This window comes from Dipodascopsis tothii (assembly GCF_038497935.1).
Source record: "Dipodascopsis tothii strain CBS 759.85 unplaced genomic scaffold V1510scaffold_28, whole genome shotgun sequence".
Taxonomy (NCBI): Eukaryota; Fungi; Ascomycota; class Lipomycetes; order Lipomycetales; family Lipomycetaceae; genus Neoaidaea; species Neoaidaea tothii.
The window spans coordinates 123776-149516 of record NW_027118012.1 but is presented as its reverse complement, the minus strand read 5'-3'; the positions used below and the strand labels follow the sequence as shown (position 1 = coordinate 149516).

At 58.8% G+C, this 25741-nt stretch overlaps 10 protein-coding genes and 2 non-coding genes across 12 annotated transcripts; 3 read left to right on the top strand and 9 right to left on the bottom strand.

Moving 5' to 3' along the window:
• Window positions 1–236: 236 nt before the first annotated feature.
• On the bottom strand, window positions 237–2037 carry V1510DRAFT_368658 (major facilitator superfamily domain-containing protein; the record flags this gene model as incomplete). The annotated part of the gene is made up of 5 exons (XM_066931365.1): window positions 237–1397; window positions 1434–1619; window positions 1664–1695; window positions 1738–1790; window positions 1826–2037. The coding sequence occupies 5 exons, from the start codon at window positions 2035–2037 to the stop codon at window positions 237–239; spliced, it is 1644 nt and encodes a 547-aa protein (XP_066787532.1).
• Window positions 2038–3267: 1230 nt separating this feature from the next.
• On the bottom strand, window positions 3268–3362 carry V1510DRAFT_t208. Its single transcript has one exon. It is a non-coding gene; the product is annotated as a tRNA-Leu (tRNA).
• A 96-nt stretch (window positions 3363–3458) lies between these two features.
• V1510DRAFT_421097 (major facilitator superfamily domain-containing protein) lies at window positions 3459–5457 on the bottom strand. The gene is made up of 3 exons (XM_066934560.1): window positions 4942–5457; window positions 4822–4906; window positions 3459–4782 (listed from the first exon to the last, which is right to left on the bottom strand). Exons 1-3 carry the CDS (start codon window positions 5169–5171, stop codon window positions 3511–3513), a joined length of 1587 nt encoding a protein of 528 aa, XP_066787531.1. The 5' UTR covers window positions 5172–5457; the 3' UTR covers window positions 3459–3510.
• Window positions 5458–6337: 880 nt separating this feature from the next.
• V1510DRAFT_421094 (major facilitator superfamily domain-containing protein) lies at window positions 6338–8195 on the bottom strand. Its single transcript, XM_066934559.1, has 4 exons — window positions 7849–8195; window positions 6882–7811; window positions 6747–6846; window positions 6338–6708 (listed from the first exon to the last, which is right to left on the bottom strand). Exons 1-4 carry the CDS (start codon window positions 8128–8130, stop codon window positions 6422–6424), a joined length of 1599 nt encoding a protein of 532 aa, XP_066787530.1. The 5' UTR covers window positions 8131–8195; the 3' UTR covers window positions 6338–6421.
• Window positions 8196–9398: 1203 nt separating this feature from the next.
• On the bottom strand, window positions 9399–12662 carry V1510DRAFT_219005 (uncharacterized protein). The gene is made up of 2 exons (XM_066930495.1): window positions 12410–12662; window positions 9399–12309 (listed from the first exon to the last, which is right to left on the bottom strand). The coding sequence occupies exons 1-2, from the start codon at window positions 12558–12560 to the stop codon at window positions 9479–9481; spliced, it is 2982 nt and encodes a 993-aa protein (XP_066787529.1). The 5' UTR covers window positions 12561–12662; the 3' UTR covers window positions 9399–9478.
• Window positions 12663–13124, top strand: V1510DRAFT_219004 (uncharacterized protein). Its single transcript, XM_066930494.1, has one exon. It carries the CDS (start codon window positions 12765–12767, stop codon window positions 13071–13073), a length of 309 nt encoding a protein of 102 aa, XP_066787528.1. The 5' UTR covers window positions 12663–12764; the 3' UTR covers window positions 13074–13124.
• A 553-nt stretch (window positions 13125–13677) lies between these two features.
• Window positions 13678–15093, top strand: V1510DRAFT_404450 (glycoside hydrolase superfamily; the record flags this gene model as incomplete). Its single annotated transcript, XM_066932245.1, has 1 exon — window positions 13678–15093. The coding sequence occupies one exon, from the start codon at window positions 13678–13680 to the stop codon at window positions 15091–15093; it is 1416 nt and encodes a 471-aa protein (XP_066787527.1).
• Window positions 15094–15881: 788 nt separating this feature from the next.
• Window positions 15882–17478, bottom strand: V1510DRAFT_368610 (lactose permease; the record flags this gene model as incomplete). The annotated part of the gene is made up of 2 exons (XM_066931363.1): window positions 15882–16871; window positions 16906–17478. The coding sequence occupies 2 exons, from the start codon at window positions 17476–17478 to the stop codon at window positions 15882–15884; spliced, it is 1563 nt and encodes a 520-aa protein (XP_066787526.1).
• A 1318-nt stretch (window positions 17479–18796) lies between these two features.
• V1510DRAFT_404448 (uncharacterized protein) lies at window positions 18797–20278 on the bottom strand (the record flags this gene model as incomplete). Its single annotated transcript, XM_066932244.1, has 1 exon — window positions 18797–20278. The coding sequence occupies one exon, from the start codon at window positions 20276–20278 to the stop codon at window positions 18797–18799; it is 1482 nt and encodes a 493-aa protein (XP_066787525.1).
• Window positions 20279–20999: 721 nt separating this feature from the next.
• Window positions 21000–21088, bottom strand: V1510DRAFT_t207. The gene has a single exon. It is a non-coding gene; the product is annotated as a tRNA-Pro (tRNA).
• A 494-nt stretch (window positions 21089–21582) lies between these two features.
• V1510DRAFT_218955 (uncharacterized protein) lies at window positions 21583–24364 on the top strand. The gene is made up of 2 exons (XM_066930493.1): window positions 21583–22025; window positions 22293–24364. The coding sequence occupies exons 1-2, from the start codon at window positions 21943–21945 to the stop codon at window positions 24232–24234; spliced, it is 2025 nt and encodes a 674-aa protein (XP_066787524.1). The 5' UTR covers window positions 21583–21942; the 3' UTR covers window positions 24235–24364.
• Window positions 24141–25691, bottom strand: V1510DRAFT_421078 (nucleotide-diphospho-sugar transferase). The gene is made up of 4 exons (XM_066934558.1): window positions 25277–25691; window positions 24519–25244; window positions 24368–24489; window positions 24141–24336 (listed from the first exon to the last, which is right to left on the bottom strand). The coding sequence occupies exons 1-4, from the start codon at window positions 25451–25453 to the stop codon at window positions 24318–24320; spliced, it is 1044 nt and encodes a 347-aa protein (XP_066787523.1). The 5' UTR covers window positions 25454–25691; the 3' UTR covers window positions 24141–24317.
• Window positions 25692–25741: the final 50 nt, after the last annotated feature.

Sequence of the window (25741 nt, the reverse complement as noted above, 5' to 3'; positions counted from 1 at the left end):
GTATCTACGCATGGTCTGCCTGTGACCGTTATGTCCGCCCGCATTAAAGTTCAATTTAAACACGGATAGAAACCTTAAACAGACACATTAACTTCGCGAAAATACGCGCCGAGGGCACCTCGGGCAGGGGGAAAGCGGCGTAACACTTAACCTCCCGGTCTCTACGTAGCCTACGGGGCTTTGGCTACCTTCGACTGGTAAAGATATTTCACGGCCTAAAACACAACTTCTCGAGCTCATTTCTCAATTTTGTCGAGGTCGACGTCGTCGAGTTCGATAGTCCGCGAAGTGACCATCGGAGGCTTCTTCTCAGAGATTTCTTCGGCAGAGTCTGAGTGCAGAATAGTAGGTCCGTTAGTTTCGTAATCCTTGATGTCGGCAACATCGACCGCGAGACCGTATTTGTTGAGGACTCTTCCGAGCTTCCGGTTTTCACGCCGCTCCATATATACAAAGAAGAATACACCAATCGCAGATAGAACGTTCAATCCTGCCATGAAACCGTATCCCCACTTGTAACGTGGGGCATCCTGTGTGGGGAAGGCGACAAGAGGTAACCAAGCTGAAATTGCGTTACTGATGGTATTACCGAATGCGGTCAAAATTCCGCAAAGTTCGGGGTCGTCCTGGAATGACTCGGCACTCCATGTCAGGATCAAAGCCCACACGGGATATCCAAGCTCAAGTAGGAACTGGGCAATATACTTGAGGGCAAACGGAATCTCCCAGATCTGGAGCAGCATGTTGCCGAGGAAAGTGAGAAACACTGACGCCAGAATAAAAGGCGCACGCTTTTTAACACGGTCAGAGAAATTGGCAAAGATATAGGTGATGACGATAGCACCGCCGTATCCTGCACAAGGAATAAGGTTAATCTGCTCAACACTGTACATGTCCAGAGCTTTCAACCACAGGTTGAAGTAACTGTAAGTAGTCGCGATGTTGAAGAGAATATACGGCCATGAGAATCCGTAAATTCTCCAGCTCTTGAAAAAGCTAAGGAACTTTTTGACCGTCATATGCTTCTTCTGCTTCTTGCCCATCTCCATGGAACGGATGACGCTAAACTCCTTTTCCTTTTCAGTGAGCCACACTGCCCGAGTATTGTAGGGATAGTCCGGAAGGCAGTAAAACCCAAGCACGGCAATGGGCAGCGAGATGATCCCATCAATAACAAACAGCCAGCGCCAACCAGCAAGACCGGCAGCGCCGTTCAGAGTCGCATAGACACCTGACTGAATGAAACCAGAGCACATAGAACCAACGGCAGCCGAAATATCATAAACCGACATACGCTTGGCGATCTCCTCGGGACGATACCAAGCGCCAAGAATTTGGGCGATAGCCGGGTAGTTGGACGCCTCAAGTAGTCCGATGATGAACTTGAGGGCATAGATCTGCGTTTAGTTTTTGGAACCGATAGGGTTACTCACGGTCTTCGCGTTCTGCACAGCAGCCATAGCAATCACAACAATTGACCACAGGACTTCACACAACGGGACCCAGATAGCAGGGCGAATATTGTTGTGCATGATCGCCTGACCAGGCACTGAGCCAACAATGACGCCGAGGTACTGGAACGTATTGAACAAGTTACGCTGTTGACCGTTAAGGTTGAGCTGTTGTCGTCAGCAACCGTTTCAGTACCTGAGCTTCCACTTACCGCTTCTTGCATCCCGCTCACGTAGGCATTGCCTGTAAAGGTCAACAACTGGGCTGCGGCAATTGTTCACTTACTAACGTTGGTGTTGTCCAAGGTTTTGATGAAGAAAGAGAGGAAGAAGTAAGACCTGCTCTGTTAAGCCTCTCCTTTCTCGAGTCTTACATCACACAGGCATCCAGCTTATGAAGATATCTTTTGTACGCCGGCGCCTTGTCGAAGCTGTCCCAGAACTGGGCCAGAAACCTGTCACTCTTGGATACTTCATAGTCGGTTGTGTAAAACTCGGCAAACTTGCTCTGTATCTCGTCATTTGTGTAGCTCAGATCACTCCGCGGTGGAGCCGAGGCCTTCTTGTACCAGCTAATAACTCCCATTGGTACAATTCAGACGAGTCCGAGTAGTCGCGTTGCCGACTTACGCATTCATCGAGAGCTATTTATAAAAATCATTCGCTATCGGAATGGCGGGCGGCTTATCTATGACAGAGCACCGCTGAAACGCCTCGTACGGATTGAGAAGAACATATGGCATGCTACGGCACGGCAATTCGTAGTGATCCATCGGTGTCGTAAAGTGAAACCAGGTCCAGATGAATGCGTTTGCTGCATGCATGAAACGGCACGGTGTCAACACTTATCAATGTGGCTTGTTCCCGCTTAAGCCGGGGCCACTTGGCATAATCTTGCTCCAAGTACGCGTTACTCGTTTTTGGAATATTTCCTGCCATTTAAATATATGCACCGCATATGCAATGTGTGCCAAGACACTCGGCAGCTTCTCCCAGTTGTAGATCGTCAGACGACAACGCGTACTGATACCTTTAGTTACTTAATGTATGCCCAGAGATTTTGCCCAGAGATTGATGAAAGCTTGGCTCTTCGACAATACGCGAGAAAGTGACTCCAGTGCCTATAGCCTTGGTTTCGACTTTATCCAAGCCATGCGATGTGAAATTGTCCAGGCATCGCCAAAAGTTATCTGGAAGCTAATTATGAGCTAGTGCCCCTCAGCCTAGCTAGACAAGTTTGTAGAGGCAAGATGCGGTCTGTGTGTAGGCAGGCATCCGTGGCTGCCCCTCGGTGATAAGGTTATCGACAAACGGGAAACAGTGGCTAAATTAACTATTGGCTAATAGATCACTATTTTTTCATGGCCCGCGCACTTGTGACTTCTCTCACCGCGTGCGTTTTAAGCGTGAAGTGGCCACAAAGGACACTCATCGTGCGAGCTATTAACATAAGCAAGATTCATTGGTCGAAGATTGGCTGAGCAGTTTGACGGAATTGAGCATTTGCGATAGAGAGCAGGCAATATGTCATTATAGCGGATGCTATCTTTAAAGCCGGGACACACCTCGAGAGCTAGGAGACCTAGCTCGCCGGAGTAGTATGCTTGATTATGCATTTTGTCTGGTTTGATTGAGAGCAATACGAGGCTACAATGCGAAGTACGACACAAAGTCGATGCACTGCCCGGTGCTCCCTGTTAAGTGTATCATAATGCAGGGTACCGATTTCCGGCTCAGGATGTACCGAGCTCTTGCAGGGTCACGGTAAAAGTTTCGGACTAAATGGGGTGGGGTAGAAAATTGCCAATGAAAAAAATGAGAGCTGTGAGGTTCGAACTCACGCCTCTTGCGAGACCAGCAATTCAAGCGTAAACCTGAAGCGGGCGCCTTAGACCACTCGGCCAAACTCCCGTTGATTACTTCGTTTCCTGTTTCAGATGACACATTGTACTTCACCACGGTGAAACGGGTTACACCAAGCGGTTGGAAGCCTGCATGTCTTACTCGTTCTCCCAAATAGATATATTTTCAAATGCGCGTAACTCTAGACCTATCCTTTCTATCTAATGCAGTTCTCCTCGTCCTCAGTTGACTTCGTAGTCTCTGGTCTTGCAAGCACAAGATCCTCCAATCTGACCATCAAGCCGAACTCGTTCTTCACCATTCTGAACTTCTTCTCTTCCCACTTGACATATTTTAAGAACACCAGAATGCTTATAGCTGCCAAAATCTGGAAGCCCACGGCTGCTTGATACCCAAACTTATAATGAGGTGCGTCCGGCGTGGGAAAGAAAACCAAACCAGTCCATGCGCTCATCGCAAAGGACACAGTGTTTCCGAAGCCAACTATCAGTCCGCGAGTGGCGGCTGAATCCTGGAAGCATTCTGCTGCCCAAGTAATAGTTAGGGGTTGCAGAGGTGATGATGCAAATGCAAAGAGGTTGGCGAACATAACAGCTCCCTCGGGAACATACCAAACCGACAAAATTATGGCTCCCACGGTTGCAGGAACCAAAGATAGGAGCATCCACACCCATCGATTTCCAGTTTGGTCGGACAGTGTGCCAACAACATATGCCATGATAACACCAATAGCGTTGCCCGCCGTAGGAACCAGATTGATTTGCTCAACCGTGTAGTGGCCAACAGCTTTCAGCCAAAGATTGAAGTAGCCTGTGTAGTAACCAAAGAACGATATGTTGTAAGGAAGTAAAAAGAGCCAGGGCCGTGGACTCTTGAAGATCTTAATCATCTCAGACATAGTAAGCTTCGTTGGAGGCTTGCGACCGACAGCTAGCATGCGCTGGATCGCATATTCCCGCTGGTCGGCATTGAGCCACCTTGCGCATGTGTTGGTAGGGAAATCCGGGATGCAGTAAAAGCCCGCCAGGGCGATGGGGATCGAAATGATACCGTCGACTATGAACAACCATTTCCAGCCAGCTATCCCATGGCGCCCGTTCATGGAACTGTATAGGCCGGCCTGCAAGTATCCAGAAAACATACTAGCAGCTTGACCAGATAGTTCAAATAATGCAATGCGCTTTCCAAGCTCGTCAGGAGTGTACCAGCTACCGAGAATGAGAACGAAGCCGGGGAACACGGACGACTCAAAAAGTCCAATAAAAAATCTAATTGCATATATGGGTCTGGCATTTTTGCATAGGGCAATGGACATCACGAGCCCAGACCAGATCAACTCGCACGCGGGTAGCCAGACGGACGGACGCATGCCTCTATTTATGATGATCTGACAAGGAAGAGATCCAAAGAGATATCCCATATTGAAAAATGTGGAGAATAGATTGCGCTCTTGTCCGTAAAGTGCAAGCTATTTTGTTAGCGATATGTCAATCGGCTTATGTCTTACATCCTCCTTCATTCCCGAAACATATGCGTTACTGATGTTGCTTTGATCCAGAGTTTTGATGATCAATGACAAAAGGGAGTAAATACTATATGGTAAGCGGTATTCAAAATGTCGACTCACAAAAGAAAGCGGTCCAAGCGGAGAACGAAACGTCTTTCGACAGGTTCCTTTCCGAAGGCATCCCATACAGAGCCCAACAACCGCTGCGAGGCAGTTTTCGGTCGAGTCTTGTCTGTAAACATGTAACGGCTCTCGGACTCATCTTTAGTCTGGGTCACTTCGGTGGTTACCGAGTCAGATTTACAAGAGTTGGTGTTGTCGGGTCCAAGAGCCGGTTCATGAGTAGCCATGTTGAAGCTTGCCTCGACATGTGGTCTGTAGGTATACCTTTATAGAATCGTCCGACCCGTGTGGATCCCATAGGCACGCGGAAGTCGACATCTGTTGGTTGGTCGAGGAAGTAAATTTGCTCAATATCGTATATAGCCTTTCTTGGTATTTCTGCACTTTTGTTGCAGGAGTTGATATTCGCTGCGAAAAAGCTGAACTCCCAAGAGTTTTAGCGGGAATGGCTCATCTCAGTAAGCCTCATGAAGTTAGTTTTGGGCGAAGCGCTTTGACCAAGCTTACAGATCCACTTCCCATGATGTGCAAATACCCGGGTAAGATAGAATAGACAGATCGATAGTCCTTTAAGCGACTCTCCGGTCCAAAAGACTTCTTGGTGCACCAATGGACTACGCGGTTTACTAAGGATTGCGGGAGATACAATCCATAGATCTACAGTTATTACAGCGGCATCCAACGGAGATGGCAACGTCAAATTTTAGGTCTGAGCTTGACCGATCATACTAATCGGCTTTGCTGGACCCTGAACGACTTTGAGTCATGAGCGCACTTTAGACAAACAAAGCATTGTCTGAGCAGATATGTGCCGTTTGCGTGTACGACTGTGCACTCGGATAATTTTTTTTGGAAGGGCTCAATTTACAGAAAACGAGAGAATTGTGAGCAAATTACAATAAAATGCGCAGCTTTTTTGTAAACTTCAGTGGCGATACTAGCACTACCCCGACCTAACACATTAGTCTCTTGGTACGCTTAAGAGAACGAAGGGTAGTGGCATAAATGGTGCTATGTGATAGAGATGATCCACAATATGCGCTCACCAGTTGTTATGGCTCTCAGGCTTTCCTGCCAACGGAAATATGAAGTTTCTCACTGGAACAAAGCTGATGATGTACAAGTAGTGTTCCCCATTTTAAGTTGACAGTTGCGGCCATACCACGAAGAAAACACAGTTCCCCGTCCGATCAACACCAGTTAAGCTTCGTTGGGCCTACTTAGTACTGCGGTGGGAGACCACGCTGGAATCGTAGGTGCTGCAATTTTTTTTCGACCACAGCATCTTTAGCACTTTACAGCTAATAAGCCTTGTGACAAATCCCTTCATTTCGACATTTGTCTTGTGCTCGTTCTTGCCTTACTTTTACCAGCGACTCAGCTCCTACAGTTATTTTAAATTTGAATGCTCCCACTTTTATTCTCGCATAAAAATCATGATGTCATCAAAATACAAACAATATAATTACAGAATGCTTTACGACTTCTCAACACTGACAGTGTAGTCCGGCTTCTTTTCGTTGCTCATGATAACCTCATCAGACATGTCCTCGTCACGCATGACAACAACGTGGCCCTCCTCAGTCATTTCGTCGAGCTGGACGGGAAGACCAAACTCGTTGAGGACCATGTTGTGCTTGCGGTGATACCATCTAATGTAGAAGGTGAACAAATAGACGCTGATCATGTGGAGAGCATAGAACATGGCCGAGAACTGGTAACCGACCTTGTAGTGTGGGGCCGAGGGGGTTGGGAACAGCACAACTGCAGAATTAGCTTTCGTTCCTGAACTTTATACATACGCGGCAGCCAGGCAGTCATGGCATAGTTGATGACGTTGCCAAAACCAACGATCATACTGCGGAGCTCGGTGTTGTTCTGGAAGTTCTCGTGCATCCATGCCTATAAGTCAGCAAGATGTCAGTGCTAGTACATACCACAGTGAGCGGCTGGCCGGCAGCACCAGCGTTAGGAATAATGTTCGCGAACATAATGACAGCCTCAGGGAGGTTCCAGATACTCAGTAGAATGGCGCCCAGAAGGCCAAACGCAGAACAGCCGATAGCAATTGGCCAACGGCAGTTGTAGCGGTCGGAGATCATCGGGAAAATGTAAGCCGAGATGACAGCCAGACCGCTACCTCCAGTCGGGATAAGGTTGATCTGCTCGACCGTGAGCGTTCCCAGGGCCTTAAGCCACAAGTTGAAGTAGGAGGTGTAGGGGGCAAACCACTGACACGTGTACGGGACCGTGGCAACATAGATAGTTGGCCGTAGAAAGATCTCCTTGAGGCCCTCCCACGTGAGCTTCTTCTGGGGCTTGCGTCCAAGCGTAGCCATGCGGCGGAGACCGTACTCCTTCTCCCACGGCTGCATCCAGTGAGCACGAGTCGTAGTGGGGAAGTCAGGCAGGAAGTAGATGCCAATGAGCGCAATTGGCAGCGTGATAACGCCGTCAATGATGAACATCCAGCGCCACGCAGCAATGCCGTGAGCGCCGTTCATAGTCGCGTAGATTCCGGTCATGATATAACCCGAGAACATACTGGCAGCCGACGACGACATCTCGAAGAGCGCCATGCGCTTTCCGAGCTCCTCAGGGGCATACCACGAACCGAGCAGCAGGTTGAATGACGGGAACGCCGACGACTCGAAGTAGCCGGCAACGAAGCGAATGCCGTAAATGGCCCTGGCGCTGTTGACGCCAGCAATGACCATGGTCATAACACCCCAAATGAACTCGCAGAACGGGATCCAGTAGGACGGCCGAATGCGGTTGATCATAAGCTGGTTAGGCACGGAACCGGTAAGGTAGCCCATGTTAAACAGCGTCGTAAACAGGTTACGCTCCTGTCCCATGAGATGGAGCTGCAGACGTTAGCTATATTCGGGCTCGAAGACGCACGTCATCACTCATGCCCGAGACATAGGCGTTCGAGAAGTTGTTCTGGTCAAGAGCCTTCACGATGTACGACGCCAGTGAGTACGCGAAAATGAAGAAGTCAAGCTTCTGGAGATAGTGACGCTTCACCGGGGGCATGGTCCAGGTGTCCCAAAAGAAGCCGAGGAAACGGCGCCATTTCGGCGGCTCGTAGTCCTCGACTTCGATCGGGCACTGGTGCTCCACGCCCTTGTCGTCGGTGAACGTGAACGTCTCGTAATCAGAAACGTCAAAGAAGAGGCCCATGGCTGCGAGATCGTGGCCGTCAAGGTAGGGGGGCTTGCGCTTTTTAAATGGAGCAGCGGCTTGTGCCGTCGACGTGCATGCAATAACAGATTTAATCCGCCACTACGAGATAAAGCCCAGACCAGCCTGGCGAGTGCCGATAGTACGCGTGGCCACGCAATTGCGCTCGGATTCGGACAGGCCGGACGGACCTCGTCCACGACATCAGCTCACTTCAGGCAAGATCGATGAGACTTGCGGTAGTCTCGTGGGGGTAGGCTTAGGCGACCAGTCAGGGTCGGCCGCTCGGCAGCCAGCTGGCTGGCCAAGCCGGAGACCTGCCGACGCTTGGCGAAAGGGAGTAAAAAGCTTGTCCAAGTTGTCGAGGCTTATCGCCTTCGAGCCACGGGCTAAGTCAGGTTGGCGACAAACTCTGGGCGCTCGGATGCAAAACTGTATCTGCGACTATCAGTTGCCGTGAGAGCCTATCTCAGGCCTGAAAGCGAGACATCCGTAGCCGGCCACTAAGCTCGATCCAAAACCGGAAGCCTGGGGAGGCTACGTGCATGTGCGCGCAGCGGGAGGCGGTAGTGACATATCTTCTCACCGCTGAGTCTGATGCCAAGGCGGGTATGCCTGCTTGCCACGGCAGCAGCGGCTATGCTTCTCGGGAGACTTGACAGTCAAGCCAAGCACCTACAGACGCTGCAGCTGCACATGATTCCCAGTCGCGGCCCGGAGATTGGACGAGGCAGGTTCCCGCGGAGCCTCGTGGCAGCACCCCATACTCGGGTTCCTGTGCGCTTAGCGTCATGGGTGCTGCGCCGGGCTGCAGCTGCTGGCGGCGAAGTGGCCTGCGCTCTTAGCTAAACTGTACTGCCACCGTCAGCCACTGATAAGACGTCGGATAGGGCTCGGAACAGCCCACCGCCCATTCGCCGCCGCCGGACGGCCGCCGCCAGGCTGCCACCAACCGTGCTAGCTCGTACGCCTGCGGTGCGCCTGCCTGACCGCCAGCCACTGCGGGCACGATGGGCCCGGCCGCTCGATCGAGCGCAGGAATGCTGCGCGGCGTCTTATCGGCACGTGATGATAACATGCGCTAGATAAGGTGCCAAGCACAGACACTTTAGGGCCGCGCCAAATAGCGGCGCCAGGCTAATGCGGTCACGGGCGAGGCGCACGGCCATTCCGGCGGCGGCCGGCCCTTGTGGCGTTCCGCCTTAGGCGTATACGGTGGCCAAGGCGGCAAATAGGCAGGGGACCTACGCACCAGCCGGCCAACTGGCTAGAGGACGAAGATTGAGACTGTCAATTGTGATACGAAAGGCGGCTGAGCCTATAGGCCAGCAGCGCATTATCCGGTGGCTTACAGCCGGTAGGTTTCCGGCGGCCCAAGATAGGTCTCGGCAACTCCGCCAAGATCGATAACAATCTTTTGGAACACAACGGCCGGCTCCAGAGCCCACAGCTTGAGCGTATGCTCGCCGGGCTCAGTGAAGTTGTGGTTAGTTGTCAGCACCCAGACGTTATCCTGGACGCCTTCGGTCCAGGTAGCGGGCATGTCTAGAGGGTCCGCGGCATCGACGACGAGCCGGTTGACTTGGGGCTCGTCGTCGTCGAGCGCGATGGCGTACTTGAGCGGTCGGTACGGGTTGATGTTGAGCGTCGGCGACGTGTACACGGTGACATTGGCCCCGTACTCTGGCACCGTGAACAGGTAGAGATCGTACTCGAGACACGGTCCGTCCGCGGTCGACTGCGAGTCGGCGCTGACAGGGAACAGAGTCACGCCAGAGAGCGTGCGGCCGTAGTTCTCGATCACGACATACTCTGCATCGGAGGTGGACGAATTCCGAGTAGCGTGCTCGGCCTCGATGGAGATATGCGCGGAAGTTTCGACAAAGCCGGCCGCGAACGAGTCCGGAATAGACGTCTTGTTGATCGGCAGATGCAGGGTCGGCATATGGAAGTTTCCGTAGCTAGCCGAAGACGTGATATTGATGTAGGCGATGTTGTAGCCCTCGGGCGCAAGATCCCAATCAACGGCGACCTCGACACGGACGTCGGACGCGTTGGCGGCCGACATGAAGCCCGTCGACGGCGTGACCGTGACCCACTCGTTCAGCGGCGAGAACGTCCAGGTAAAGTCGTCGGTGCCCTTGAGAAAGACGTCGACCCAGCGGGACTGCGGGCTTGAGAACGGGTCGAGCTGGGCCATGACGATTGTCGAGTTGCTGTACGTGGCGGCGTTGTAGTAGTCGTCGCCCGGGATCGAGCCGTTGGAGGCCTCGGTCGCGATGCCCATGGAGCCCGCCAGCGAGTTGTCTAGCGCCTGGACGTACGCCAGCGGCGGCAGCGTGTCGAGCATGGGCTGCTGCCAGTACGTGTAGCCAAGATGGGTCTGGTCCATCATGTGGTTCCACTTGCCGTCGAGGAGGCTGTGATACATGAGCTTGAGCTCGTGATCGTCGTTGAAGAGCTCGAGGACCTTCGCCATGAGCGTGTTAGTCGACGACCGTCGCTGGTGGGCGTACAGGTTGTTGCGGGCGGTCGTGATGTAGATATTGTGGACGATGTAGCCGGCTGTGGCCGGGTGAAGGACCATTTCCATGTACGATGCCTGGTAGTCGGCCGGTAGCCGGCCGTAGATGGCCTTGGCCGACTCCACGAGCGTCTTCCACTCGTCCAGGACGGTCTCGGCCTCGCGCTCGTTGATGACCGAGTACGTCGAGGGGTCGATGAGCTCGTACTTGCGGCGGGCGGCCAGCATTCCGTACTTGTCCATGACGGTTGCGATCTCCTTGGCGTACGTGGCACCAAACTCGCGAGTCGCCCACGCGACCTGGTACTCGAGCACCTTGTTGATCGGACCCCAGGTGTCAAAGTCGTAGGCCAGCGACATGAAGTAGTCGATTGGGAGCTCGAGCGGCTTGAGGTCTCCAACGTTCACGATCCAGACCTGGCGGGCCTGGCGCTCATACGTCAGGTGCAGTTGTTCCCAGACGCGCTCGAGCTGGATCGTGTTGATCCACTTGTAGTCGCGCGGGTCGCCGACGTAGTCAAAGTGGTAGTAGATGCCCGAGCCACCCGACCGGTCAGTCTCGTTTTCGGCCGGCAGCCGGCGGGCGTTGCCCCAGTTGTCGTCGGCCCAGAGCAGAGTGACGTCGTCGGGAACGGTCATTCCGTCCTGGTAGTAAGCCTGGACCTCCTTGTAGAGACACCAGACCTGAGGCACGGTGGTCTCGTTGACGCCGAGGCCCTCCGCGAGCAGTTCGCGCTGGTTGGCGACGACAGTCTCGAGCAGGGTGGTCTCGACGCCGGCGCTCATGGCCGTGTCTCCGTTACCACGCATGCCCACGGTCCACAGATTGTCATACGGCTTCGAGCGCTGGATGCCGACCTTCCAGAACTCGGTCACGTTGGCCGCATTGGTGCTGTAGGACCAGTCTCCAACGCCAAATGTGGTCCATTCGTTCGTGGCGCGCATGAGCGGCTCGGTATGAGAAGTGGACATGACGACGCCATACATGTCGGCCGTGTACTGGTTCTTGTCGTCGTCGACACCGAACATGGAGTTCCACATGGCAGGCCAGAGCATGTTGCCGCGGAGACGCAGAATGAGCTCAAAGACGTGCTCGTAGAACTCGTGGATGAAGGCCGAGCCGTACGGACCCGTCGGGTAGTTGGCGTCCATCCAATTCGTGAGCGCGGGTTCCTCGTCGTTGATGAACAGGCCGCGATACTTGACGCTGGGCGTCTTGGCTGTCTTCGTTGTGGGTAGCGCGTAGATTGCCGAGTGCTTCTTCGGGGCAACGTCCGCAAAGAAGTACCACGGGGAGACGCCGATCTGCTCCGAGATGTCGTACAGGCCGTAGATCGTGCCACGACGATCTGAGCCGACAATGACGAGGGCGGACTTGCCGCAGCTCCAGTAGTCCGCAACAACTTGGGTCTGATAGGTCTCCCACTCGCCATCGATAGCGCTGACGTTAATCTTGCCGGCCGCGATCAGCTCGCCAATGAAGGCGGAGCGACCGAGCGTGCCGACGATGACTGCGGCCTCGACATCGGGAGCACAGACGGCTGAGTCGAGCACGGTCGAGTTGGTGTAGCCCTTGCGGACGGCGAGTGTGGAGCCGGAGACCCGGCCAAAGTCGGCAGCGAAGTCATCGATGGCACGGACGACGCCCGGCCATTCTGGAAGTCAGCACTACCCCTGAGCACGTGCACGAGCCGCACGAGCCGCATAAGCCGCACGAGCCGCACGAGCCGCGCTAGCGCAAGCCGCACGTCATACCGTATTCGTTCACAAGCACCGTCGCTGTCTTGCCCTGCGCCACCAGCGGCACGGCGCCGGCCGTCGAATTGAACGCGACGTTCGGGGTCTGAGTCAGACCCGTCACCGCCGACGCCAGGCCAAGGGAGAGTAGAAGGCCCTTGAGAATCATAGTAGGCTGCTGTATTTCGAACCGGCACACATGCGTATTTATCTGCCTGGCTCCGTCCTTCTGCCTGGCTCCGTCCTTCTGCCGAGAGACCCGCCGTTCGGATCAATTGCACCGACGACTCGACGCGACTTGAGCTGCGGGGACCCCGCCATTGCGCACGCGCCAACCCGTTTCGGTAAGGCTCTTGGCTAGGCTGGGTGCAACATGTTCGGGACATTCGTGATCCTCGTGCTTCTCGGTTCCGGGGACACATGCGGCAGACGCGTGCGTGGCCTGGGGATGACGCGGACGGTGGTATTGCCTCGGCGAGAGCGGAGAAGGCGGCCTAGAGCACGGCAGATTTTTAACCGTCGTGACGGAGCTTGGCGCAGCCGACGCAGCTTTGGCGAGACGACTTACGATATCCAGCTAGGCTCTCGGGCCGCCTCTTTATCCGGAGCACGTGCCTGGCGGGGAGGGCTATGCGCCGGGGTCGCACGGCTGGGATCGACCGTGCCTCTGCGTGTGCTGTAGCCGGCGAGACTAGCATGTCCGCGGTCACGGCGCGAGTCCGAATTGGACCGGGGCGGGGGAGAGTGGGAGCTAGGTGGGAGAATGCCGGCTAATGTCAAGGCTGGGTAAATATGTGTTGCGGGCGGACCTTGTAGGCTAGGGCTCGCGGTCACGTTACCGGCCGGCCGGAGCGGCACCGGCGGGTTACGGAATGCCCCGGGGTCAAGGCGCAGCGGCTGCACGGTTAGGCAAAAAGCAGGTATGACGGAGCCCAACCTTATTCAGAATGAGGGGAAACTCGGAACTTAGTGTGGGGTAGGGACATACCTAAACGAGCTACAGAGCCTGGCCCCGAGCAGCTGGGTGGGTGGTGCAACAGGCAGAAGCCAGGCAAAAGCGGAGGTCGGAGCGCCGGGCGAGTATATCCGCCGACGGGGCCATGTGGTACGCGCCCAGCAGGGCAGAAGAGCCGGCGGCGGTAAGAAATTAGGCAAAAGTATGTGCGCCGTCGGCCAGAGACTCGGCGAGAAAGCGGTGCGGCCCCGAGCGGGTAGCCCGGGCCAAGTATATAAACCTCGAGACCCCATTGATGACCGCAGAACACGCACACAGACATCTAGACACCATGACCAAGGCAATTCTGAAAGTTTCTGGCACCAAGATCGTTGACGGCGACGGCAACCAGGTGATCCTGAAGGGCGCCGGCCTCGGCGGCATGCTCAACATGGAGAACTTCATCACGGGCTACCCTGGCCACGAGTCGGAGCACAAGGCGGCGATCGCGCGCGTGATCGGCCAGGAGAAGACGGACTTCTTCTTTGAGAAGTTCTACGACTACTTCTGGACGGAGGAGGACGCCAAGTTCTTTGCCGGGCTCGGCCTGAACACGATCCGCATCCCGTTCAACTACCGTCACTTCATGGACGACCAGAACCCGGGCGTGATCAAGCAGGAGGGCTTCCGGCTGCTGGACCGGGTGGTTGAGCGGTGCGCCAAGTACGGCATCTACACGGTGCTGGACCTGCACGCCGTCCCCGGTGGCCAGAACCAGGACTGGCACACGGACTCGGCCGTCCACCGGGCGCTCTTCTGGGACTTCATGGACTTCCAGGACCGCATGATCCAGCTGTGGGAGGCCCTGGCCGAGCACTACAAGGGCAACCCGTGGATTGCCGGCTACAACCCGCTGAACGAGCCCGCGGACGAGCAGCACAGCCGGCTGTGGAACTTCTACGTGCGCGTTGAGAAGGCGATCCGCGCGATTGACCCCGACCACATTCTCTTCCTCGACGGCAACACCTACTCGGGCGACTTCTCGGGCTTCGGCAAGCCGTTCCCGAACATCGTGTACGCGATCCACGACTACTCGACGTACGGTTTCCCTGGCTTTGAGCAGTTCACTGCGGAGGAGCACCAGATCGGCAAGCTGCAGCGCCAGTTCGACCGCAAGATTGTTGAGCCGTACGCCCAGGGCGTGCCCGTCTGGAACGGCGAGTTTGGCCCGGTCTACGAGGACGAGCACAAGGGCGACACAGCCGCGGCCAAGACCGAGAACGAGAAGCGCTACGCCATGCTGCGCCAGCAGCTGAGCATCTACAAGAAGGCCGACAACGTTTCGTGGTCGATCTGGACCTACAAGGACGTCGGCATCCAGGGCCTGGTGTACACGTCGCCCGAGTCGGCCTGGGGCAAGACCTTTGGCGAGTTCATCGAGAAGAAGAAGCGGCTGGGTACCGACGCCTGGGGCGTGCACCCGTCGCCCGAGACCGAGAAGATCTACAATGAGCTGGTCGAGCACTTCCGGGAGGAAATTCCCGAGCGGTTCCACAAGGCCATGTATCCCCCGATCTGGGACCTTAAGCGCCAGTTGACGCGTGTGTCGCGCGAAATTCTGCTGTCGTCGTACCTCAGCATGGAGTACGCCGAGCTGTTTGACGGCAAGAGCGAGGCCGAGCTGGACGAGCTTGCTGCGTCCTTCAAGATCGACAGCTGCATCAAGCGTGATCTTCTGAACCAGTACCTCAGCGAGGACACTAAGTAGGCACGGATTCGGTACTGACAGTACTGCGGGTTAATGTACTTGGATGTGGGATATGCACTTTAAATTAGCGTGCCTGGAATGGAGCTATTGTTACTGTATATGGGTCTCAAGCAGAATTGACTGTTCCACAAAGTATATTGTAAACTCTAATTACCGCCCATCGGGCCGGCGAGGTCGCGAAAATGGGGGGTTTCGCTGACGTATCTGGACACCACCCAGCATTCTGGGTCAGCCCGGTGCTCTGGGCAAGAACGCAGTCCTGGATGCGTAGCCGTACATAGCACGGCAGAGCCTTGCAGGCGTGCAGGTAGCATTTAGCCGGCAGCCCGACCGTTGTGCAATCGCACATTCCTGGCCGTTGGGCGTCTGCCGGCGTAAACGCGGGACCTGGCGTCAAGTAGGCGTGTCCCATAGCCAAGCAAAGTTCTCTCGCTTTAGGATGAGGGATAGGCTAATCATGGGCTGGTGGGGTAGGCACAGCAAGGAGCGGGGGTGTGTTGCAGCCAACGTAGTCGCGGGGAAGACATTTACGGAGGTGGCGGGTATTGTCGGGTAGATGTGGTCTGCCCGAGACCGGTGGTGGGGTAATTACGAGCTGGCATCCCGGTTCATGTAGAACAACATCACAATTCGATGGCCGACGGTGATCAACGGCAGTCATATGGCTGAGTACGAGCGAGCCAACTGCTGGCCGCAGCAGCTACCCTGCTGTCACCTGCAGGCGCGTCATTCTGTAGAAATCAAATTACTTTGCTAAAAAAATGCAAACTTTACACAACCTTACGTATTTATCTTGTCGACACAGCGTCCAGGTGCTCGAGCTCGACCTTGTCGGCCTTCTGGATGCCCGACATGTCCAGAATGTCGGCCGCGGCGTCCTCGCCGTCGAAGAATTTGGTGATCTCCTCGAGCGGGGTCTTGCGGGTCTCGACGTAGAAGAAGTACACAACCAAGAACTCGAAGACGAGCCAGACACAGTAGAAGATGTAGTACTTCCATCCCAGGTTGTCGAGTGCGACAGGGTTGACGTACTGGTTGAAGAACAGCGCGCCGTCGACGCAGAGGAAGACGATGGTCATGCCCTTGGCGCGGATGCGGAACGGCAGGATCTCGCAAGTATACGAGATGAGCAGGCCTGACCACGAGATGTTGTAGAAAAACATGAACACAAAGATCATGACGACGACACCCTTGCCGACACCAGCGTCGCCGGCGATGTTGTAGCGCGCCGAGAGAATGGTCCAGACAGTGAAACAGATGACCATACCGCCGGTCGCGACCAGGAAGAGCATACGACGACCAATGCGCTCAACAAAGAACGACATGTTGAAAGCAACAAGACCACCGAAGGTCGTCAGGCAGCCGTTGACGATCAATTGCGTGTTAGCATTCGTCATGCCGATGTTGGTCAAGATCAGGTTGATGTAGTACGACACGAGGCCGTTTCCGGACCACTGCGAGAAGAAACCAGCCGAGACCAGGATGATGAGACGCTTGCGGTTGCCCTTGGTCTGGAACAGCTCGAGCCAGGCGTGCCAGTCGTTGTTGACGGACCGGTCCATGGCAATGGCGTTCTGGATCTCGAGATACTCAAGCTGGACAACTTCGTCGTTCTCGTCACCGTTGGCGTGGTACTTGGCGAGAACGTTCAGTGCCTTCTCGTGCTTCTCCTTGGCAATGTAGTAGCGCGGGGACTCCGGCACGAACCAGATGAAGGTGAACTGGAAGACTGAGAAGACACACTGGAGCAGCGAGGGCAGACGCCACGACCAGTCGTTCTGGCTGTCAGTAAGGTTTTGCACCGGGACTTACGTCAATCTTGAGCGTGCCGTAGGTGGCCCAGGCCGCGGTGACGGCACCGACGTAGTAGAAGGTGTTGTACATGGTGGAGACAATCGGACGGTGCTGGACGTGGGCCAGCTCGGTGATCAGCAGCGGTGCCGAGCCCGTGGCAATGGCGTTGCCAAAGCCGAGCAGGAAGCGGGCAGCGATGAACATGTGGAAGTTCGGCGCGCCAGTCTGCAGACCGACGCCCAGAATCATGATCAGACTGCCAATGATGATACCCCAGCGGCGGCCAAACAGATCGGGGATGTAGGGCACGATCGGCAGGGCAACGATGGAGCCCACAGACATGATCGCCGAGAACAGACCCAGGATCGATCCGGACGGGTGGTCAAAGTAGTTCTGCCACCACGACAGCGACTGCAGCGCGTTCATCATCGAACCATCGTAGCCGTTGGTAGCCGAGGTCATGAGCAGCACAAACACGTAGAAGTACAGCTTGCGCATACCCGAGTCCTTGTACCACGTCCGGTTGGGGAAGAACCGGCCACCGAGCTCATAGTGTCCCGGAGGGACGCGCGTGCCGTCCTCAACATCCATGGTGGCAGGAGTAGTCTTCTCGTCAACGGTCGATTGGGTCATTAGATTTTCGCCAAAGTGTTGGTGATGTCCGTCGAGGGCACAGGGCCGTATTTATGAGTCCGAGCCGGGATTACCGGCTGGTCGGTGCCTGCACCCGGGTTCCGCACCCAGATGTCAGTGGCTCTACTGACGAGCGGTAAAATCTGTCGGCCTGCACGTCGACTGATTGATCCGGGGTAAAAACCTTAAATTCCCATGAAGCCTTACGCATTAGTGCGGGGTATAACTCTAATTTTTTTTGGTCTCAATGCCAAACTGGGCGTCCAGCGTGTTGCTAGCCCGGTACGGACAAGACGCCCCACGCTCGGCACGGAATCCGGAGGTGAAGTACACGGGCGGACCGGCGGAGGTGCTATCGGCAAGCTGTGGCGACAGCGACGCGCTCGTGGCAGCTCTGGTCTGCCCTGGCCCGCCCTGGCCCGCCCTGACCTGCCCTGACCTGCCCTGGTCCCGGAAGACAGTGCCAAGAGTCAAAGCTGGCTGGGTGATGGACTTCCGCCTTGATCAGCAGGCCAAGACGTAGACGGAAGGTTTTGGGCGCGCTACAGCAGTGACGTTCTTGAAGCACATTCGGCATGTGGGACAGCCATGCAAAGCTACTGAGCTATTGTAACCCATGACCAAAGCCTTGGAATCGCTGCCTCAGTTTAGGCTAATGACATTTTGGAAAGACGGGCACAGAGCTCTGGCCAGGAGTGGGGGATCCAACAGCACGGGAGCATTGTGCGGCAGGCAACAAATTAACCGTAACTTAACCTCGACAGGCGATACTCGAAACGGGCGAGGGGCGCGGGTGGCAGCTGTTGCGGGGGCAGGATAAAGATGATGTTCGGGCTGGGCTCGGTGTGCGGAGAATTTCGGGACAATGGGACGCCGAGCGCGAGGTGCGAGGGCAAAATTACCCGTGCCGCACGACGTGCGGCGGGGCCGCCGGTTAAAGTCGGCCGGCGAACACGCGATAGTTTGCGGACGCGAACAGACTGCTGGCACGGCCCTGACACGGCCCTGACACGCCGGCTACAGCCCGCCCCGCTCGACCGGCGAGGAGAGCGGGGACGGCCAAGAAGCCGGGGGGCCGGGTGGCGGATCGCTCGTGCCGACAGGATATTTGCAAACCGCGGCAGTCCCGGCGGAACGCGGCACGGAACGCGCATGACTGGCAGCGTCGGGCCGACGCGGCATCGTACGGTGCCGGGCGGTGCCAGAGACAGCACCGGGGCGCGTGGTGTCGCGTCTGAGCCGCACGTCATGCGGCGCAGTGCTTCAGTAGCGTTTATTAAGACTGTAGCAGGCCGACAACAAGCCCGGCAGATAATCCAAAAGCGACAGCGGACGAGCACAAGCTGCGCACAGACTCGGCGGTCGGAAACAGGCCGACGATGCCAAACGGGTCCCGTGGAACGAGCACAGAGTGTATCTCGTGCGTGTAGGCGCCCGCGCTTGAAACGTAGGGGCCCGGAATACGGCGGCGACGGACCGTGTTTGGGCGGGCCATATCTGCACGGTCGTCCGTCCACTTTGTGAACTTGGCAGCGGTGATATGGCGCAGCCACGACGCGCCGTCGGGCGAGAAGAGCTGCGAAGCCAGGTTCGAGAGGCCGGGATCAACCTCGCCATCGTCGACCGGCTCTTGTTTGGACTCGACCGCACTTGGCGTGCGCACACACGGCGGGTATTCTGGTTCCGCAGCTGCGAGCAGGTCGGGCACACTCTGGCCGAAGAGGAACGGCGAGATGCTGGCGTCACTGAGCGCGCGCAAGACGGTCTTTTTGCGCGCAGCGTCCGCGGTCGTCTCTGTCGCGCTCTCGGCGATGGTTCCCTGGGCGGCCGCCGGCGCAGCAGGCGACACGATGATGGGCACTATAGGCAGGTACGAGTGCAGCTGGCGCAGCAGGCGAACGTCGTCGCCACTGAGCACGTCCGACAGCAGGTACAGCCCAACGTCGGCATGCGCCAGGCCGGGCCCAGCAACCAGCGCCGAGTTGGTGTGGTCAGCTACCGCGCGCGACGTCGCGCGGAACCCGTACTCCAGGTACTGCACGGCGACCGGCAGCGGGCTGTCGTCCGGCGAAATGGCGCCGACAAAGCAGATGTTGCGCTCGTACGCCGAGTCACCGGCCGCCCAGCGCGGCCGATGTTCCGTGGACGCGTAGAGCTCCAGCATGCTGGCAGGCGCGTACACGGGGGCCTTGTCGACGTGTAGAATGAACGGGCACGCGCGGACGATGGCCTGGACGACGGTCCAAACGGTCGCGCCGTCCGCGTGCTGGCCCGTGACGAGGACCTTGAGCTTCCCGGCAGGTGCACGCGTGGCTGCGTTGTCCGTCCGCGGAAACGCGAGCACAGGAAACTGGAGCTCGGCGGAGGCGTCTGTCGCGTGCGCGCTCGCGTCTGGCGAGGCGATCCGTTTGGACGCGCGTTCGTTGCGGACAACTTTGTCGGGCTCGGTCTCGGAATCGCTGAAAAAGTTGAAGATCGAGTCGTCAGCGGCAGACACCAGCAGGAAACGCGACGAGACACTCGACAGGCGGTCGTCAGACGCCTCTGAGAGCGACCGCAAGCTGTTGAAGGACGCGGATTGGCGGCTGAGCTTCGATGGCGAGTCCTCCGGCGAGTAGCCCACGATGAGGTAGCGGTCGCGGCGGTCGTCTGGCCGGTCGGCAGGGCGGTCCGTCTTGTCGTCAGCATCGGGACGGTCGCCGCGGACGCCCACGGCGTGTCGCGAGGGGCTTCGGGAGGCTAGTTTGTGCATGGGCATGGCATCGAAGGTCGGCTCGAGTTCGTTCGTAAGCGATCGGAAACACGTCGCTAGAGATCAAAACGGTCATCAATGTAGCTGGAACGTCGCTCGACACTCCCGCGGCCTTAACCAGAGAGCAGACGGCGTGCGCGCGGCAGCAAGGCCAGATCGATGGGGACCCTGTCGGTGAGCGCCGTTGGGATATCGTGTGATTGGGAGTTTAAAAAGCGGAGGCGACGATATCAGCAGATAAGCTGGACGACTCAGTTGGCACAGGCACCGCGTCGGTCACCCAGATTGACACGAGACGGGCTGATAGTGTCTGAGGACGTGGCGCTGGGGCGCTAGAGGCGCTGGAGTATTACGTCACGGCGCCGGCTGTCACGAGGCGCAAGCGCCGTAGATCCGACGGCCGAGCGGTGGCCACGATGGACGGCGGACCGTGCGGCGCAGGGAGCGTGCGGCCGACTTCGTGGCCGCCGCGGTGCCGCCGATAGCCGGCGTTGCCGCGGTCAGGGACCTATCGCAGCCGGACGCGCAACAGCTCCGCAGCAGTCTAGCAGCCGTCCAGTAGCCGTCAAGTAGCCGTCCAGCAGCCGTTCAGCAGCCGCCCAGCAGCCAGCAGCCGACAGAGCAAGCTGGCCAGCCCCGCGGCCGGCGTCGGATAGCCTCCGGCCGGCCCAGAGGTGGGCCGGCGCCGGCAGGTTGCCGGCAGGTTGCCGGCAGATGCATAAAAAAAGGGCTCAACCGGGAATTGAACCCGGGACCTCTCGCAATCGACTTAGAGTGTGGCCCTAAGCGAGAATTATACCACTAAACCATCGAGCCGTTCTTGCTACCTCGGGCCGTCTAGGCGTACACTGCCGGCCGGTCGCAAGGGTCCACGTAGCGCGCTAGCTCGGCCAGCGCACCGCGGCCTGCAGGCGGCCGCACCAGCGGCCTGCGTGCGCTGGCCGCCGGGCGACCGGCACTGGCCCCGGCACCAGTGGCCGGCACCGGTGGCCAGCAGCAGCGGCCGTCGCGGGGGGCGGCGCGGCGGGCGGCAACGAGCCGCAGGCCGTGCGGCACCCCGCAGTTGCCCGGCCGGCGTGCGGCGCGCTGTGACTCATGCGCCCGCACGCTGGCGCCAACATACGTCCACCACGCTTACGCGAACGACCCGACGCACGTTGATGCCTCGCCGCCCGCGAGCCCGCCAGCTCGTCCCGCAGCCCGCAGCGAGCCCGCCGGCGGCGGCCGGCGGCGGTTGGGAGTAGTCACGTGTGCGCGGGCAGGCCCGCGCAGCGCTGGCCCACATCGGCTAGTCTGATCTGGGATAATGCAAGGAACTAGGACTCACTTAAGCGCGTCGGGCGGCGATACTGCATTGCGCTAGTCCTAATGTGGCAGACATACCCAATGCGGAGTCCCAATTATCACAGTCTCCTTGGTTACGTCGGGGAAACATTACCTGGATCTCGACTGCGCACGCCGAGACTGCCGAGGACCGCAAGACAGCCAGGCTGAGAGGTATAATAGGTGCGGGGTGGCCGCGAAACGCATCCGGCCCGACTCGCTTGGGTGCTGACTGCGCACAGGCGTGATATTGCTGCAATCCGGGCTCGGACGTGCGATATCCGGCACCACTCGGCTCCACGCAGCTTGCTCAGCCTGCGCAGGACGCCAGAGCAGAGCCCACGGGGATGACTGATCGACTGCCGGCACCGATGGCTGGACACATGCTTTCGCCGGCCCGGCCGGGCGAGCGCGCGCGGATAGCACCGCTGTAAGTGAGGGGACGGATTGCGGAGGCTCGGGGCGGCCGGCGGCCGGGCGCCAGCACGGCGCCGGGCGGCCAGTACGGCGGCCGGCTGACAGCCGGCTGGCGGCAGGCTGTCGCCGGCCGTCGCCAGCCGCCGCAGCGCGGTCGCCGCCGCCGTTCGCACGCCGCGTGGCCCGAGGACGCCGCTGTTCGGGCTGTCCCGGCCCGCAGCAGCCGGCGCAAACGCGCCTCGACGCGTCTCGCGCCCCAACACGCAATGCTGACCGGCAGGCGCAAGCTGTCGATGTCGCCGTCGAACTCGGCCTCCCCCCCGTCCAGCGGATTCGCCGACTGGACCAAGAACAAGCTCTTGCCGGCCGGACTGGCGTCGCCCAATGGCGCGGTGGGCGCCGTCGGCACGCCCTTCGCGTGCACGTTCTGCGAGTTCGGCGTCAACTCGGAGGTCGTGCTCGGGTTCGACAACCGCCTCGAGGTGTGGAAATGGCACCACGACGCGCTCGTGCTGGCCGGCGCGCTCAAGACAGACACGCGCATCATCAGCGCGAAGCTGCTGCCGAGTGTGGACGGGTCGATGCGGGTGCTGGTGCAGCGGGCGCGGCGCCACTCGGTCGGATTCGACGTGTACGACCTGGACGACCGGCTGATCCAGTCGCTGGTGCTGCCGCCGGCGTCGAACGGGCTGCCGCCGTACTCGGTCGTGGTGTCGCCGCGGTACATCTGCATCCTCACAGCGGCGGGCGCGGTCACGGTCTTCTCTGCGACCGGGTACGAGCCGCTGGCGCTGTCGGGGCTGCAGACGCGGCTGGCCAACGGCACGGCCGTGTTCGACCTGTCCGGGCGGTTTCTGGCGTACTCGCCGGCGGCGCCGGACGCAATGGTGACGCCGGTGCCGGTGGTGATGGCGGACGAGCTGTCGCACGCGCCGTTTGTCGAGAAACTGGCGAGCAACATCGGCGTGTCGGCGGTGACCTCGGTGCGGACGCTCTCGCGGACAAGCGTGTCCGGCATCAAAGAGTACATCAAGACCGGGCTGAACGGGTCGGGCGGGGCCGCGGCGGTGCACGTCGTGGACATCACGACCGGCACCGTCGTGGCCGCCTTTGTGCCGCCGGACGGGCTGTCGTCGCTGCGGTTCTCGCCGTCGGGGACGGAGCTCGTGACGAGCTCGGGCAACTCGGACTACACGTCGATCTACTCGATTCTGTCGCTGCCGCGGCAGATAACGCTGGTGCAGCGGCTGTACAAGGGCCTGACGTCGCCGTCGCCGGCCCGGACGCTGTTTTTCTTCAGCTCGGAGCGGGTCGGCGTGCAGACGACGTCGGGCACGTTCCACTCGATATCGGCCGCGCACAAGTTCAAGATCCCGGCGTGCGACCAGGCCGAGGTGTTCGCGCCCGGCGGACGCGTGCGGCCGAGCCGCATGCTGCTGCGCCGGGGCGGGCTGCTGATGGTGGTCTCGGCCACGGACGGCGACGACGTCACGTACTACGTGCTGCCGACGGCGCCGTGCGGGCCGAACCTCGCGCTGCTCGGCGACACGCCGGCGTCGTCGCCGCGCAAGCTGCACCTGCCGGGCTCGCCGGCGTCGGACGAGGCCGGGTCGCCGCGGGCCAAGGGCGCCGTCTCGCCGGGCGCGGGCTTTGGCGGCCGCGACTTCAACCCGCTGGCGCTCGCCGAGATCGAGACGTGCAAGTCGTTTATCCCGCTCCACCTCGACCGGCGCATCGAGTTCTCGGTCTACAAGGACGACACGAAGCCGCTGAGCATGGACATCATCGGCACGCCGATCGAGACGGTCAAGGTGTCGAGCGGGCTCCAGAACGGCGACGTCGAGTTCTTCTCGGACATCGAGCTCCAGCACGCGATCGAGGCCGAGGCCGAGTTCGTCAGGAGCCCGGGCGCGGTGCCGCCGAACCTGACGGCCGGCGCGATCCGGCAGCTCCGCGGCAACGCGCTCAACCAGCGCGCGGCCAAGCCGCCGCGGTCGGCCGTCACCAGCCTGGGCCGGTACCTCCGGCGGTACTACGACGGCTCCAAGGCCGCCGCCGGCAAGCCCGGCGACAGCTTCCGGTTCGAGGACGAGTGCGAGATAGTGTCGTTGGACGACGACGACGGAACGGCGACCGGGCCGGCGGCGGCGCCGGCCGAGGTGTGGTCCAAGAGCGACGACGAGGACACGCTGCTGGGAGATCTACGGGGGATGGAGCTCTAGCAGGTCCGGAGACGGGTGTTTTGCGATTTGTTGCCCTTCCTAAACTACAAAACTGTATATAAATATCGTTGCCGACTTTTGATCTAGTAGCACACGGCTTGCCTGGGGTTAGCGGCGCGGGGCGGGCACTCACTCCTGCTCGCGGAACTGGCGGTAGAGGCCGTGCCAGATGACGCTTTCGGCGCAGCCGGGGTCGTCGGCGGGACACTTGGGCTCGACGTCGGCCACGGCGATGTTGCCGACCTCGACCCAGGGCTGGGTCAGCGCGAGCGGGCGGGACGTACCTTTGGCAGCGGGTAGTCGCTGAAGTGCACGTACAGCGCGTTGTCGAGCGCGGCCTGGGCGTCCCAGACGGCCGTGATGTTCTCGAGGAAATTGGCGTGGCCGTCGCGGGCCGTCCGGAACTCGCCGGTCAGCAGGTCGTACCGCTGGTGCGGCAGCACGTACGACTCGTTCTTGAAGGCGTAGTTGATGATCTCCATGTCGTAGTCGGTGCGCTTCTTGGTGGCGACGATGTCCATCAGATAGTCGAGGTACTTCGCCGCCGGCTTGAGCACGATGAACTGCGCCGACAGCAGGTCCTTCTCGCCGCGCAGCCAGTACGCGTACGGCATGGCCACGTCGTACGTCGACGGCACCTCGGTGAAGACGTCGTCGAGGTTGCCGAGGACCATCCCGTCCGAGTCCATGATCACCACGCGGTCGTACTCGGTCTGGTTGAACGACAGGAACTTGGTGAAGCCGGCCTGCCAGGTCGAGTCGGCGCTGTGGATCGAGATCACGTCGACAAACTTGAGCCGCACGCCCAGCCGGATCGCCTGCGTGAACAGGTGCTTGACCGAGAGCTCCCCCGCGCTGGGCATGTCCAGCGTGGACATGTGCTTGGCCCACTCCTTGGGCACCAGCAGCACGCGGTCGTGCACCGAGCCGGCCGTGCTCAGCGACTGGAAGATCGTGAGCGAGTTGCAGAGGCTCTGGGCGTTGGTCGCGTACTGCACGTAGGCGTACGTCTGCTGTCAGCCGCGGCAGGCACGAGACTCACGCTGTTCTGCTCGATTGGCGACGCAGCGAAGAGGAGCGTCCAGTAGTCGCCGATCTGGGTCGTCAGCTGCGCCGAGAACTGGTTCTTGGACAGGCCGGCTGTCGAGAGCGCGAGCCCGACGAGCGCGAGCACGGTCGTGAGCGCGATGGCGGCCCGGCGGAGGGCACGAGGCATCATGGTGATCTGTGGGCGTTGGACGAGGCGCTGCGGGTGGTGCAGCACTACTGCAGCGGAGCGAGGTGTCGCTCGCTGTAGGGAGTGCTCCTGAGTTTTAAATAGCAGCGGCGCCAAGACAGGCCGACCAGCGGCCGACTTTAGGGAACAGGGACCTAGAGTTGACGCTGGAAGGCGTTAGTGCGGCGCAGCGCGGCTTGACGCGAGCACCGACGGGCACACGGCTGAACAAACACGTGAGTGACGTAGGTCTTAATTTAGCCTGCATATGTGTCGCGCGGCGCGGCGTGC